This window comes from Athene cunicularia (genome assembly GCF_003259725.1).
Source record: "Athene cunicularia isolate RWA chromosome 14 unlocalized genomic scaffold, athCun1 chr14_part1, whole genome shotgun sequence".
NCBI classification, from domain to species: domain Eukaryota; kingdom Metazoa; phylum Chordata; class Aves; order Strigiformes; family Strigidae; genus Athene; species Athene cunicularia.
The window spans coordinates 10,185,104-10,201,274 of NW_020799118.1; the positions used below are offsets into that span (position 1 = coordinate 10,185,104).

Sequence of the window (16,171 nt, forward strand, 5' to 3'; positions counted from 1 at the left end):
AATTGAACGCTCCTCACAAGTCTTTCCTCCCACTTTATCCAAAAAGCACTGATTTGATCAGTCTCTCTTGTTCCTGGCATCAAGTTGCACTTTTCTACCAGCAGCTCGGGAAGATGGTCCAGATCATTTCAGATGACTGAACAAACCAAGCCTGTCACTGGAATCTCACTTGCCCTCCATAGGCCAAGCAGTAACAGCACATTTGCTTTCCTGGAAGTCTTTTTTGCTTCATAGAAAGAAAGAAGGGTAGGAGAGAGGAGATAAAATTGACAGGTTAAACCCACTCCTTTCATATATTATTTGAATCCCTCTCCTGAGAAACAGTTCAAATATCTCTTAAGATAATGTCCTGGGTGATGGGGAGGCACCCTCACAGCAGGGTGTCATTTCTCTACAGTTCCAACATTTCTTGTGGTTTTGTAATCTGAGGGCTTTATTAGCAGTAAAGACCTGACCAGTGAGTAATATCCATGCTAAAGTCTTTATACCAGTGAAGGAAAATCAATGCAGCCTGCAGCTAGGTGTCAAGAGCCAAAGGGGTTTTGGAAGAAGGGGTGTGTGGAGGTGGAAAGCACCTTCAGCCATGATTCAAGCTGTCCCCGCATAAGCACAGAACACAAAGAGATGCCAGATGTTACAAAGACTGCTGCAGATAGCTATCAGTATCCCAGCTTCTGTATTTGCTCGGGGAGTGTGAATCACACACCTAACACAAAAGTACATTTCCATATACTCGCTTGCCCTCTGGCGAGTCCATCTGGGTCCTGTAGTTCACAAAGTGGGCTACTGTTAGCAGCAGCCAAAGAAGAAATGAGCAAAACACACGTGCCAATACTTGGATGCAAAAGGACACGAGAGGAGGCAAACATTTTTGAAACTGTACTCCTTTACACACATCAATACAGCCAAACGCTGACATTTTCCATTACCAGACATTAGCCATATCTCCCTAGATTTCATTCACTTCATGCAGCTTTGTGAACTCAAAAGACTTCAGTCCAGTGTAAAGCAGTCAAAGCCTTAATTCTACATCCTGTCTCTTCCTCTTCCAAATTCACAAGTTTAATACACCCCTTCTATGTATCTTTCATTTAGTAGATACAATTCCAGAAAGTCAGACATTTTATTTTAAAAAAGAAGGAACTGCAGATAAAGATTAGTCAGAAATCGCCCTCATCCTACCTTGTTTAATGTCACCCCCTACTTTCTCTTACACCTTTATTTGATTTGATGCCATGCTTTTCCCATGTTTGTAGTTTCATCTTTCTCTTCAGTAAAATTTTCTTGTGATTTCTGTATATAAAGTTTGTCTTGCTTTTTCTCCCCTTTGTGATAAAGACATTATTTTAACCCATCATTTCCCAGTGATTTCTTTCAGAGATGGAAATAAACAACATGCCAAACTAGCAACATTTCAGTGACCTTATCTGAGTGTACAATAATATTTTCAGCATATTTGCTCAGCACTGATAGAAGAGGTGAATTTCTAAGCTTATCCTTAACTTAGTGGGTTCCCATTGTAAGGAACATTTTTCCAATGTGTTTACAAAAAGAAGTAATTCTTAGCTTAGCCTGTTAATATACTTGATTATCAAGTTGAAATAAAAATGGGAAGGCTGGTTTTCCCCTCTGAGGAGTTCTGAAATCTTGACCATTCAGGTGGGCACACATTTTAGCATTCAGCTTACATATTCCTATATTTATGCTTTTCTTTCTACTCCTCCTCTTTCAGAGAAACTGCTTTTGGCATCCAGTCCTCTAAAACATCAGTAAAGTGAGAAGCTAAGGAAGGGGGAGCTACCTCCTGTTAAATAATTAAAACCATGTCCTCAGCCTTGGCAAAGCAGATATAAGAGCATGATTACCTTAATTCAGCTCACTAACTAGCCTTTTGGGGGACTGGCAGATTTCTCTTTCCTAGACCTGCTAAGCCAGATGTCCGTCTTCTTTCTCTTTTTCCACACCTTCCCATAAAATTTTTACTCTGCTCTATCTGCAGGTTGTTCCTGTTCTCCCCCGCTCCCTCCACAAAGCCCTGACCTACACAATACTGAATTCAAACAGCAAGCACCATTAATGAGATCAGTCATGGGCATCCTGTGACATGCTTTCAAAGCCTTTTGGGTGAACAGTACGACCTAAGTTATTGTATAGTAGCTTTACCACAGTATGAAGGTCCCATTTTGTTCCTATCACCTCATCACTTTTCTACACTGTGAAAGCTCAGCTATCCAAACAGTAGCTACTGATGATCTCCTCTTCTGAGAACCAGAAGGCAGACAATTAGCAAGACTACACTGAAGACTTCAGACCTTTCTCCTCTTTGAATCTGTAATTTTAAAAGCTTGGTGTTTTGGCATTTCAAGAGTCGTATGAGCAAACAAAGTGGAGCATCTCAAGACATCACAAAGAAAATAGGGAATTCCTCTGGTCAGGCCTTCTTGGAAAGCCAGCAGCTATTGTAAAACAATGTTGGCAGATTAAATGCTACCTGAGGGAGTTGTAATCTGCTCTGAAACCAAAGCTGCAGTTGTGTTTCTTGGAGACCTAAGCATCGAAACACCAGCCCAAAGCTTTCATCTCCTGATGACTGAAACACAATTAAAGGAAAGCGGGGTGACAGGTTTCACACTAAACATGGCTCAGCAGAGATGCTCAGCAGCTCTTAGCTTCCTGCTTTATCAAAGCTGTCACTTCCCCTGTCTCTAGGAATTGGTAATAAAAAAAAAAAAATATCTGATTTGCTTCTAATAGGTGTCAAGATAAAAATCAATGGTCTGTCTGAAATCTGGGTAATCTGAAACCTTTACATTTTCTACCATGAAGCAATTTACACAAAAATGTAAAAAAAAAAAAAAAAAAAGAAAGAGGAGGAAAGGAAAAATTAAGAAAATTAAATGCTACAATGCTGAATTGTTCAGCATATCAGAGAGAACAGAAGGGAGAGATGACACAGTTCATAGCAGGATGGGCTTTGATTAAACAAAACAGGGTCAGGTTCTTGTGTGCTTCAGCACCTTCCAAATAGGAAACCTATAAAAGTTCAAAGCAACTCCCATGCCCCTCCTCTGCACAGGAAAGTTGTTCCCAGAATGAGAACAAGCTGAATAAACAGTCCACCCAACTGCTGCAGGTGCCCTTGCCCTCCTTCAAGGACGGCGAGACTTCACAGACCTATCCAGAGAGAACAGCTGAAGACCTTCAGCCATGCAGGACAGCACTATCTTAGGAAAAGGTAAAACACCCACAGCAGCGCAGCAAAAGAAACACACCCTTTAGTCCTTCTGACTTCACACCTTCTGGTCTCCATGTCTGTGGTCTGGAGATGCTGCCATGTCATCCTCCCAATAGCACTGACGCTTCTTGCCTTGGAAACCTATTATCTAATGAGGCCACAAACTGGTGGTCTGTCTCCATTGCTGATAGCAGCAGTGGAGTCTTTGGTACAAAGGGAGCTCAAACTCTCACATCAGCTCCGTGCTGTTAAGCCCTGTCTACAGTCCTGCTTTGGCACAAATTAATTTGGAGACAGACAACTTATGGTAGTGGAGTTATTTAAAATGGAACAGCTTTTAAGGCTCCAAGAAGAAGAGGTTCTAAGCAAAGGCATCAAAAAAGAACTGCATTTGTGTGACTCCATCTGACATCAAAACACTCCAATAACGCGGTCAGAGATATGGGTATTTTGGTGCAGTTTGCATCGGCTTCTGAAAAACCCCTTGCCCAGATTGAGGGCAGTGAAGCTGTGTGCTGTGAGGATTCTGGCACATCTGTGAGAACAGCTATGGTGAATGGACCGTGGCAGGTGCTGCAACTGCTCTGGACCTCCCCATTTCCTACCTGCAGAGTCAGCTTCTCCAGTTTCATTTCCAGAGACCTGTTCTGCTCTTCCAGTCTGCTGCGTTCAGCTTCCAGCTCCTCAATTTTCAGCCTGGAGAAGAAGGGAAAGTTAATAGACACTGTGTTCCTGCACAGTCCCACCACAAAGTAAAACATGAAATCACAAGCAGTATCAGATTAATCCTGTGTTCAGTACCACAAAGCTGCACTACCAAGGCAGTTAAAACATGTCTAAAATATACGTTTGTATGATGCAAATATAATTTGTAAAAGTATATTAAAAATATACAACTTGAGTATAAAACAAATCTAACAGATACTTTCTGAATCACAGACTGAGTCTAGACCATCACGTTTAATAACCACCAACTGCTAAAATCTCCATGAGTGCATCAGATCTCTTCTTGATCTGATTTATTTTTTGGCCTTCACAACACTCTTTGGCAGTAAGTTCCACAATTATGTGCTGTATGAAAAATTAGTTCATTTTGTTTTATACTTCACGTGATTATTTCACTGAGTGCCTGTTAGTTCTGCTATGAAAAATTGTGAATAATTGTATCATAATCCCCTCTCCATACCATTTTACAGGCCTTTTCTATTATTTGCTGAAGAATCTCAATTTAGTCTTTCCTCACATCAAGGATTTTCCATATTTCTGCTCATCTTTATTGCCCTCCCTTGTTCTTCCTCAAAGTTTTATATAGACTTTTTGCTATGAGAAAAGCTAGAACTACAAACAGCACTCAGATGTATTCAGTGGTATAATGAGGCTTTCTGGTTTGTTCTCAACTTCTTTTCTAATAACTGCTAGTATTCTATTTGTCTTTTTAACTACAGAGCATTTACCTGATATTTTTAGAAAACTGCTCACAATAATAAAAGATCTCTTTCTTGAGTGATAACAGCTCTTTTAGAGCCCACTACTGTGGGAGTAAAAGTAAAGGCGTTTTTTCTTATGTGCATGGGTTTTGTAATTATTGACGTACAACTTCATTTCCCAACTCAAGCAGCATCATAAGATTCTTCTGAAACTCTGAACAGCCTGATAAGCTGCATAATTTCCTATTATCTCAAATTCTGTCACCTCACTACTCACAAACTCCTCTTTGTGTTGGACAAGTTCCCAATAAAATCATTCTAGAACCTAATGACAAACCCTCAGTATTGTGAAAACATTTATTTGATTTTCCATCTTTTAACTTTGTATTACATAAGCAAATTAATGGAAGAAAAAGGCATCAAGCTTTACAAAGTAGAAACACATTGTATTATCTCTGGCTCAGGAAATTCTGGAGACAAGGCACTAGAAGCCAGGAGAGCCTTCTCAAGGCAAAGTACCTCAACAGCTTTGCCCTATTCATGTGGTCATCCACCCCTGGCCATCCCTGCAGACTGTGCACTGGGACAGCCAGCCCTCTGTGATTTTTATATTCGTATTAATCTAACAAAGAACCTTCTTTCTTATTCCATCAGAGTAAAGTTTCTTTGTGACCTTTGGCTCAAAACTTTCTGAAAGGTCAAATACATTATATCAACCATATCAGCCTTAGCCAAATGGTTGTGGAACCCTTAAGAGAACTCTATCAACCTTGTTGAGCAGGACATATTATTATAAAACGTTCGATACAACACTTTTGCTTGCATTTAAATACAGAGTACAAAAACTTTAATGCTGCTTCAAGAACCTCACCTTTCGCACGTTAACTTTCTGGGATTAACTGTGCAACTAATGCATATTAATAATGATCTTTGCATTCAATTTTCTCAGGATCCTTTTACAGAATATTTTTTAAAAAAATAATTTTCTTGCTTGATAATACTTGCTTTTAAATTATCTAAATTAAGCTGAAAATCCTTGCACTGTGACAACAAACAATGCACCCATCTGCCAATATCCCAAAATTATGCAAAAGAAATTTCAGGTGCAATGAAGAAGCTGTTTCTCCTATTCACTGGGCAGAAGTTGCAAACTTGTACATAGAAGCTGGTTGATCTACATCATGTTCAGCACAGAAATGCCTCCTTTATAAATATGTAGTTTGAATTGCTTAAATTATTTGTAAGCCCGACCCCTGCTGGTAATTTTCAAATATTATAAAGTATCATCTTTTTTCACTCTTGGAAGCTTCTAAAATGCCGAGGAACAGCTTTTAGCATTGTCTAGGCCATTAAAAAAGATCATCAATAATTTCCAGAAGAGACACAAAGCTAGCAGGGATGGAGGATGCTGAAGAACCAGGAGCCTGAAAAGGTCGGAAAAAATGGAAATTCAAAATGGAATTAATGCTTTTAATGGCATGTTTCTAAATGGATTGCAGAACAGGCCACAAGAACAGCAACATTTTTCTCTGAGGAACAACGGCGCAGCAGCTACTGAAAGGTCAGAGCTACACACAGGACTCTCATCAGTACTTCCTCCATACTTGACATGCTGAATTTTAATTTAGAGCAAATTTCTCCCCATCCAGCCTCTCAAATAAGCTGTGATGTTGCCGTTATCTGCCCGCAGAACTCTTCTGTGTGTGGAGGTTTAAGCTCAGGCCTCTTACATGCCCTTTAAAAATCATAGCAGTCACCAGAAAACACTTCACAGAGATGTGAGACACAAGTGAGCTGTAACAAGGGTAGGTTTAAGTCATTACATTTTTCTGCTGTTTCAATGTTAAGATTTAATAATTTGTTTGTGCCCTTCATGCCTCACTGAAGAAAGAGCGGTGATCCAAAGCCCTGGACACTGGCAGGCAGGCAGCAGACATACCCAGACCGCGTATTTTGCGGCCGGCAGCACGCACAAGAGCTCCTGTGAGTGTGGCTCATGTCCACAGCATCTCCCCCACAAGCTTGCTCGTGGGCTCGTCCCCCGGATGCCTGCTCCTTCCCAAGCCCCAGCTCCCAGGGTCTCCTCCTTCCAGACACAGTGTGGGGCCTCCCACCGCGGCGCGGGCAGCTCCCCTCTGCGCTGCCTCAGCACAGCTCTCCTTCAGAGACAAAACTTGCTCTTTCCTCTGTGCTGAGGACCAGGAACACTGTTGTAACCTCTTTGTACCAGAAAGATTTTTAGGACTGACTAGAGCTTTACTACTTCTCCCTCTTCTAACCTATTTTTAACACTGTTAAGTGTCCTGGATCTCCAGTGGGAAAGCATTAAGTACCATTAGCAAACAGTTTGTGCTATTCTAGCTTTGCTTTCCAGCCCTGGGGAACTCTTCCCAATGGCAAAGAGAGAGAAGGAAGGGAAATCCTATCTATATATAAACACAGCAAAGCATTTGCAGCTGGTGGTTAAGATACAGCAGTCAAATATTGAAAAATATTTACTTGCTTGGCACTTGAATTTTTTCATTTACGTAAATTCAGGTACAGGGCCAACTGTGTACTGCTTTTCGGATGCATCAGCATTCACAAAGGCAGCCTTAGTCTGCATGCACCTTGTGCTCCCTATGTCCAGGGACATCCGCACAAGATATGTAATGCTATTTTATCACCAATTTGCATGCCTCAACTTATTACATATGGGAGTTACTTTCAGGTAGGGAGAACAATCCAAGATAAATTCATGTGAAAACCACAAAAAGCAGAGTACAGAAACATCTGGGTACAGCACAAACCATCTATCAACTTAATGTCTGGCCCAGAATGAATGCTGGCACCCATTTTAAAAGCAGTCTTGCAGCACGAGGAAGGACGAAACATCAGTTACTCTCTGAAATACTGACACCATTCTCAAGTTTTGTGACACGTGGAAAAATCATTTGGAATAATTTCTGGAAAATTTACCAACAACTTCTCCATACAGGGGTTTGAAAACACGAATATATTTATACTCTGGCAAAGATCTCATCGCATTTCTGGAAAACCTTTCCTGCACCAGATGCAGACAGCTTAACCCAGAGTCAAAGGCTCCACAGGCACAAGGTAAATTCAAGCCACCTCCACAGCCTTTCACAGGATCAAATTTAGTGCAAGAATACAGATTCATTGCTCAGAGTTGTGAATTTTCCCACTTTTAAAAACTGAGCTTTATATTGCCTCCACTGCATGTTTCAGTGTCCCGAATTAGAAGAGGGAACAAGCAGAAAAAACCCTACATCCTCAGGTCTCCTGAAACAACACTTGTGGAACCAGGAGACATCCCACCATGTGCACCTAAGCACTATGTAAAAAGTGCTTAGGTGCTGAGCAATGGCTGCTAGAAAGAAAGGCCGGGCTGCCTTTCTTCATTTTAGAGATGAAGAAGAGCAGAATCTCATTTTCAACAACATCTAGGCAATTCCAAAAGTCTCCCTCAGTCCAGAGATTTTCAGTGGAGTTAACCAGTGACAACTCACCACCATCACCCCTTTATCTTTCTTTTATTTGTTTTTAATGTTCTCAGATGCGTTATGCGATTGCCTGTAGAGCAGTGTGGATATTGCCGATGAGGACATGTCTCACAGAGGCCCCATCTGCAAAGAGGACATGGCCATGTGGAAAAGCTATTGCTGAACAGGAAACTATTGAATGGAGCAGAAAATCTATGTGTTGGGAAGACGCTATTAAGGGATCCAGATGGCATTGAGATGGTGTTAGGAGCAGAGCAGACAGAATTCCAGCAAGTGTGACTAATAGGCATTGGCAAGGACATGAATTTCTTTTGAATTACTGTAACTCTACCCAGTCACTAAATCCACAGAAAACATTTAGGATTTACTGGGGTTGCAGTTTGACAGCAGAAAGAAAAAGTTCAGATTTGTTCCAGCTGAAAAGGTCTTTCAGCTGTTGCCCCTAAAGTCTTTAGTGAAGTTCTTTTTAAATATATTACTTTTATTTATAGGTTCTGAAATACTAGTTTCTGCACATTTATCACCTTCCCCTCTAAAAGGTGCTAATGCCTAGATGCTCTCTGCTTTCCTCTAACCCACAGTGCAGGAACCCAACATTTTGACCACTTCTTTTCATAAGATCTGCTGAATATAAACAAATATGATTTCAGAGGGAGTGGAAAGAAGTGTGAGAAATGACAGCATTAGCACAGCTTTTATTGTCTCTTCAGAAACAATGATGATGGGAGAGAGTTTCACATTTAAAGTCATAAAAGGTCTGACGAAAGAGTACTTTGTTCTCAAGAGAAGGAGGAAAAACTGATAAAGTCTTTCAAGTTTCTTGCTGAAAATTTCCTTTTCATACTAAAGAAAAATGAGACAAAAGATATATTTTTAAAAGCTCTCATTCACTCACAGGAGGATTAATATGGATTTTTTTTATTCTTTATATCTCTCCTGCTTTTGTTTTCAGAAGTTAGCTTCTAACCACAGGGTGTATATGGAAATGCCTGGAGGTTCACAGTCCATTCCTGCTCTGCAGATTTCCCTCACTGGCTTCTGCTGGTTTTCTGTTATTTTTCATATTCCTTCATGACAGCAGCTAACTGGAGAGGCTGGGCTCAGTCCAGAAGAGCAGACACATCCTACTGTAGGTTAATGGGATTTCAAAGCCACAATAAGCTACAGAAATAGAAATAACTCCCTCATAAGCTGTGGCATTTCTTTCCCCACTTTCCAATTTCAAAGTTTGCATTCTTCCTCCTGTTTTCTGCCAAAACTAATTTCTGGCAGCAGTCTGTAGAAGGAAGGAGTAACAGTGGAACTCATGTTAGTTGCTTCTCCCTAGCAGCTACATAAAATTGAGTAAACTGGTCCTGTTGAGGCACAAAAAGACAGAGGAGGAAGACAAGGCACAGCACAGCTAATCCCTTCCCATACTAATCTCTGTTATCCTCCAAACCCGTTCTGTTCTTTCAACACAGCTACCCAATTCGCCTCTGCTATAAGGAGAGGACACATCTGGCTGGGCTACAAGGATTGTTCTGGTATGGACCTAAGCACATTATTCCTGAACCCCAAAAGCCTGGGGGAAGATAGTGATTTATCTTACACTCTTTTGAGAAAAAGCCTCTTCTATGAAGAAAGAACTTGACCCAGTTTCTTGTCCAATGCACAGAACATGCCAGAAATCATAAAATAAGGCCCAACCATATCCTTTGACTGCTTAGTCTAGAAGCATAAGAAAAAAATCTTTATGGAGTTGATTCTGCAATGCTGAGTGCAGTGATTGACAGTCTGAGAAGACACCTGAAGCAGTCATAGTAGCAAACAGTGAGGAAAAAGGAGCAGGGACTGGCTTACCAGTTCTCCAGCAAAGAGAGCTCCAGCAGAAAGAGAACACTCCACACCAAGTCATTTACTGTTAGAACTGAGAGTGAAAAGGGTGATTAAACCCAAACAAATCCATTCTTTTTGGAACAGCTTTGTAGCTAAATGACCAGCATCAGGGCCTGGGACAAGTATTTAAATCAGCCATAATAACTAAAAGTGGTTAGTAAAAAGCAACAGAAAAAACAGCCTGGGATTAGATCCTGGGACTGTGGCCTCAGTGCATCCATAGCCTCAGGAGCACGTGGTACTGAAATCGGAAAGAAAAGAAAACACAAAATATCACCGTGAAACAACTGCAGAAGCTTAGCCTCTGCTAAAACAGCTTTCATTGTACGGCTCATCACTGGAGAGTAGCTCTGCACCACCAACGGCTTTGACTGGGAACAGGCCTGTGTTTCTGTCATGCTTTGTGTGAAAGGCTGGACACAATTTCATGAAAGGAGGAGAGAGATGAGGTTAGTAGTCAGAAAAATTCTTTAAAAACGAAGCAAGAAAATCATTATCTAGGGGAGTTTAGGGCTACCTTTGAGCAAAACCAAACACCACAAGCAGGTACTTGTGAGGTCCACTTGTCCCTGCCCAGGAAATAGATTTTAATTCAGGGCAAAACCAGACACCTCTATGCCCATTGTCAAGAGCCTACTGCAATATGAAGTGCTCCTGGACTATGTGGCAATCCAGCTGTTTCCCCCTACACATGCTGTCCCTGAAGCTGCTCAGCTTAATAGATGTCAAATGCTGTTCAGTGAAGATAAACACAGAATAATGAGTCTTGGAGGTGAAAATAAAGAGACTGAACGTCTCCTACATGAAAGGGTGCTGCAGCCCCTACCAACCCAGGGAGGGAGAGACCAAGGAGGTACTGTAGAAATACTTTGAAAACCTTCAGCTCCCAGAAGACAGCAAACAGGATGCTGGCTTTACTGATATACAGGCATATTATTAATCAGGAGTGACAGGTTTAGTGTTGCTGAGGAGGTGCTGAATACTTCTGCAGCAGTGTAAACATCAGGTCTCAGAGGGTCTACTGCGCCTCAGCAAAGGAAAAACCTGAAGAAGCTCAGGTCAAACACATACCCACAATATGCAAAAGCAGATGGAGACAGTTTATACCCCTGAAAAGGGGAAACCATAGCATACCATCCTTTACCAGAACTCAAACATATGATAGAATAAAAAAAAGGGAGAGGTATGCCTCTGAAAAAGGGAAGCCGTAGCATACTATCCTTTAACAGAACTCAAACATATGACAGAATAAAAAAGGGAGATGTATGCCTTGGGTATCCAGAACTATTATACCACCTTGAGGGAACTATAGGAGTGAGTCCCTAAGATTAGGTGTACAGCCCTAAACCATATTGGAATAACTTAGCTGAACATGTGTTATTTTCAAACACCTCCCCTCTGCTATGGAACTGGGCTTTCAAAGCCATAAAACAAGCTCCAGAGGCAAAGCATAAGAGCAAAGTCATAACGTACAGGCCAGTAATTTCTGCTTTCTGCAAGATTCTGCTTGCTGCAAAATCTTGCTTTCAGTCCTATGAGGCAGTAACACTTTATAGTGATGGAGCTGAAAATATAAAAGAATTAAAAAGTGAAACTCCAGACAAAGCCTTACATCAGCTGAGAATAAAAATCTCAGCCTGTCCAGATCTGATTTGCTCAGCTTAAATAAAAGGAACTTTATTAAACATTCAGAAACAGATGAACTTTTCTGTGCTTGGTATTTATTGTGTCACTTGCTTTGGAATGGAAGCTGTAAATGCTTTAATAAATACATGGAAATGTTGTCTAGCCTCACTGTAGCTTTTGTAAATGCTCATGTATCCTCTGCTGAAACGCTGTTTTGTAACTTCTCTTTCACTGAATCACAACAGGTACCCCTCTGCCATCTGCAGCAATGCACAAGGGGAAACATCCCTCTTTTATCTCCAGGGCTACACGCACATCAGTATTACAAAAGCTGGATTCTAAACCTCTTCACACACATGCCAACAGATCCTGTATTTACAGTCAAGATTTGGTCAAAATGAGAAACAAACAGCAATGCTGTTTCCACAGGAAAGAAAGCCAGCGGGGGAATAGTGATGCAGGAGACAGTCTTATGAATTAACTGAGAGCAAGTGACCCCAAACATTAAAAGGAGAGAGTCTGCAGCATCCCAAAAGATAGAAAAGCTTATAAAGTATCTAAATGCAAGAAAGATCAGGGGCTGAGGCTTTCTGTTAATGCTTCATGTATTTCTCATGTCTATAAAATCTGGCGGGAAATTAAAAAGTGTGCTTGGGAAAAGAACTTCCTTCTTCTGAAATGAAAGAAAATATGTTCTGATTGGTGCTACCACGCTGCTCCCTGAATGGCAGGCAGCCTATGTACATAGGCAGTCTATACACACACCTTTTCATGCATTGTAGCATGGTGAGGTCCTGTAACTGGTGCTCTACTATGAGATGGCAATAACCAGAGCAGGCAGCGAAACTACGCTGGGCATTTCCATTCTCATTAGTTCCACTGAAAATAGCAGAATCTTCTCAGCCTTCCCCTTGCTTTGCTTACCTGAGCACGTCAACCTCCTCCTTGGTAATGACGTTACTTTGCTCAGCTGTGCACTCTTGAGACTTCAGGACCTTCATTTCCACCTCCAGCTGCAGAAGAGAAAAGGAATTAGTTCCTCCAGTACTAGTAAGGGACACACACAAGCAGAAAAGGGAGGAGGAAGAAATCATGATGTTCTGCACAGATCAGAACCCTCTCAGAATACAGATGCAAAGCACAACTCTTCATGTGTTGAATGTCAAAGCCTTGGTTAACCCTGTTTCCCTCTGCAATCCCTTTTGCCTTCCCCAACATTTTCTCCAAGGTAGATGAGGCACAGAAAGTTGAATGTTTATAAGAAAATCTTCTGCTTTTCTTCCAGGTATTTCCCTAACACATCCTCCATAGATAATGGGATGCAGGGAATTATCTCTGTGGTATTAGGAGCTTGCTGGTACCCGAGATTCAGTATTGACAGTTCAACCTCATTTATCTTCAGTTCCTCCCTGGAAGAAATGAACATGCTGCCTTGTCCAGGACAACTCTGAGACACATACACTGAATCCAAAAGACTGGGGATTTCCAGCACGTTCCAACACACACTTCTAGCTCAAGCTGCTCAGGTAGCTCTGGTGGAACAAACAATTAGGAATACTTTCTGCCTCTAGCCTTGTTTGGGAAGGAACTCACAAGAAAGTACTTCAAAACTCTACAGACATAAAAACTTCTTACCCAGACTCTACCACTCCCAGGCTCCCTGACTTATGGGAGTATGTATCCCTACTTCAGCTAACAAGACAAGGCATAGATTGATAAACTATGTATGTTACTTGCTTCTAAACCTCTCAGAAAATTATTTATTATGAAGTATAAGCACAGGTAAACTACCTAGAGGCTACTCAAACTTCTGTTCCAGCACCTTATCCCATCTTAGACCTGCTTCACTCATCCTTGAGATTCTGGATTTCCTTTTGTCATCTGTATTTCAGTACTGACAACTAATTTCCCTAATAAATCTATTGACAGAAAGTACATTTTTCACTCAGGAGGAAAACAATAAGCAATCCAGCACTCATTACAGATGCAAAACTTATGACCACAGAGAGCACAGTGCTCACCATCAGGGAAATAATCCATTAATACACCACTCCCTTCAACACCACTGATTAGACTTTTAGAACAAAACCACATTCCAATGGCAAACTTCTTGCAAAGACAGCAAGCTGGCAGAAACTCCCCCAATTTTACAAGGAAGAGGAGCATATTGACACGTGAAGTCATACTGCTCAGCCAGAACTGAAATTTTGACATACTGCCACTTTGCCCTTCCATGCAGGACTGTTAGCAGGCAAGGGCAGAGAAGGGATGGTTGGATTATTCCCCCTCCCCTTTCTGATACCACAGGGATGGAGCGGAAGTAAGAGGGTAGAAAAGAAGTTTCATCCAAATTTTACCCTGGCACCCTGGAGCCCTGTCCCCCATCCTGTCAAAAGGCATCCAGGAAGAAAAAATAAGCAAAAGCCCACCTGCATCATCAGGCTGTACAAATGTTAATGTATATTAGCTGCCTGATAAGATTATCACAGCCAGAAATGCTTCCCTCAATTTTCTGATTACTGAGCTTATCTCTCCCAGCTCAGCCCATCACAGATGGCTGGGGATAAAGCGAGCGCACCAGATAATTCCAGGAATGTGAATAAAAGGTACTGGGATGAGGAGCAGCCTTCAATTCCAACCTACTTCTACCAGGAAAACACTCATTATATCTCCCATTTCCCGCGTTTGCTGAAGCATGGATGTGTTTGCTATTAAGAGTTTCGTGCTGCTTTCTGGACTGCATGTGGACAGCATTTGAAGATGGAAGGGCTGGTAAATATGTTATTTATCATAGGCTAAGCGGGCTAAGCCTTGAGTCCAACTGCCACCTGCTCACTGACATGAGCAGATAAATCACAGCTGCCTTCTCGGGGAAGAAGGGAGGATGAAGGGGGTGGGTGAATAATCTGCTGTTGTGATCTGGGGTCTCTTGTGCTGTCTGCATAGAGAGGAAAAAAATGGAGTGTGTAATGGGAAAAGGAGACGAGAGAGTGAATGCACACATACTCAAGTGAATGCTGCTGTGAAAAGCATCAGCGCAGGTCTCGCCTGATATACAGCGGTGACAAATTAGTGCCAGGTATGCTCAGGTGAGATTCTGCTGGGTTTCTAAGAATAAGCTGTTGAAGGAGAATGAGGAGGGAAGGGCACAGGGACTGTAAGGGCATTTTATGTCATTTCTGTGTCCTCTCAATTTTCAAGCGCCAAAGCTACCTGGACTGCAAATCTGGTATGCCTGAGGTGAGAAGGGAGAGATAGGCACAGTGATATCTTTACAGATGAAACTGGCTTGAGCAGTTAAATGTTGACATGAACCTGCTTCCCAGAACTAGGATTAAAACTACTGGAGAGTTTCAAGTTCAGGCCAAGGCACAACTTTGTGCCGCAACAAATTACTGTCAATAAAACCTCACTACTTGTTTATGAATAAAAAGAAAGTAAAACAATTAAGATATTAAATATTTCATTCAAAATATGCTGCTTGTTTCCTTTCATTGTTAGGGTTTCAGTGAGGAATACAAACCTGGCTGCCAATCTCACAGATGATATTAAAAATGTTATTTATGGCTTTTCCAAGGAAAAAAAGAAAGTTAGTTGAGATAAGATGGAGTGGGTTATTGTTGGGATCCAACCCTGCTTTTCCAAAGGCAGCACAGTGCAGGTCAATAGGTCTCCATGAAACAAGGATGAAGAGAACCACAAAAGAGAGCAAAAAATTACTCTGTTGATAAAATCTTCCTCTTACTTGCAGCTTTATTTGCTGGACAAACCAAGCAGAACCTGATCTTGCCAGCGTCCAGACAGACCTGGCACACTCGTACCAGTTGCCACTGCCCGCTCCTCCAGCTGGACCCTCACTGCAGCTCTGTGCATGATGCAGTCAAGACAGAAAGCAGAGGAAAGAGGAAGAAGCAGCAGAATGAAGAAAATAAGCAACAGGAAGGCAATAATAGAAATACAAACTCATATGCTACATAATTTTCAGACTATGTGCAAGCCTAAGAGGTAAGGAGGTTACCGAGAACATTGCCTTTGACCCAGCCTCTCATGATAGCTCCAGGACTGGGTGATAAGGGTGAAATGACTCACTGCAGTGGCAGTTTGTCCCTTCCTGTCCACTTGTCCTCTCAGTACTGGTGGCATAGAATGCCCTCCAGAAGGGATAAGGAGAGGAAGAGCCAATCTTCTCTTGCTGTTTTCTCTGCCTAATTCCCACCACAACCCTTCGCTTCAATTAATTTCTGGTCCTTGTCTCTCCTGTCCGCCAGATAACACTTTCAGCGGGCATTTTCTGCTTTTTGGACTAACTCAATATTCCTGTCTAAACTTTTGCAATTTTTACCCATACTTTTATATAACTGGCTGAGTTAAACCTTTATTACTTTGAATACATTAAACTAGTAGAAGCCATTACCCAGCAATGAGGGGAAAAGGGCTGCTCAAATTACAGCTCATTGCTGTATTTCCCCATTTTGGTACCAAATGACCTAGGTCAGGCTTGG

The 16,171-nt window shown here is 41.6% G+C and overlaps 1 protein-coding gene across 5 annotated transcripts in view; it reads right to left on the bottom strand.

Annotated features, from left to right (window-relative positions):
• Positions 1-16,171, bottom strand: part of MAD1L1 (mitotic arrest deficient 1 like 1) — a 376,614-nt gene that overhangs the window by 157,504 nt on the left and 202,939 nt on the right. For 4 of the 5 annotated variants that reach the window (XM_026859179.1, XM_026859181.1, XM_026859180.1 and 1 more), the window contains 2 exons: positions 12,594-12,682; positions 3,841-3,931 (listed from right to left, as the gene is read on the bottom strand). In XM_026859179.1, the coding sequence (XP_026714980.1) occupies positions 3,841-3,931; positions 12,594-12,682 (180 nt within the window). Of the gene's footprint in view, positions 1-3,840; positions 3,932-12,593; positions 12,683-14,098; positions 14,148-16,171 lie in introns of those variants that run through there. The other variant, XM_026859182.1, reaches the window with a different exon arrangement.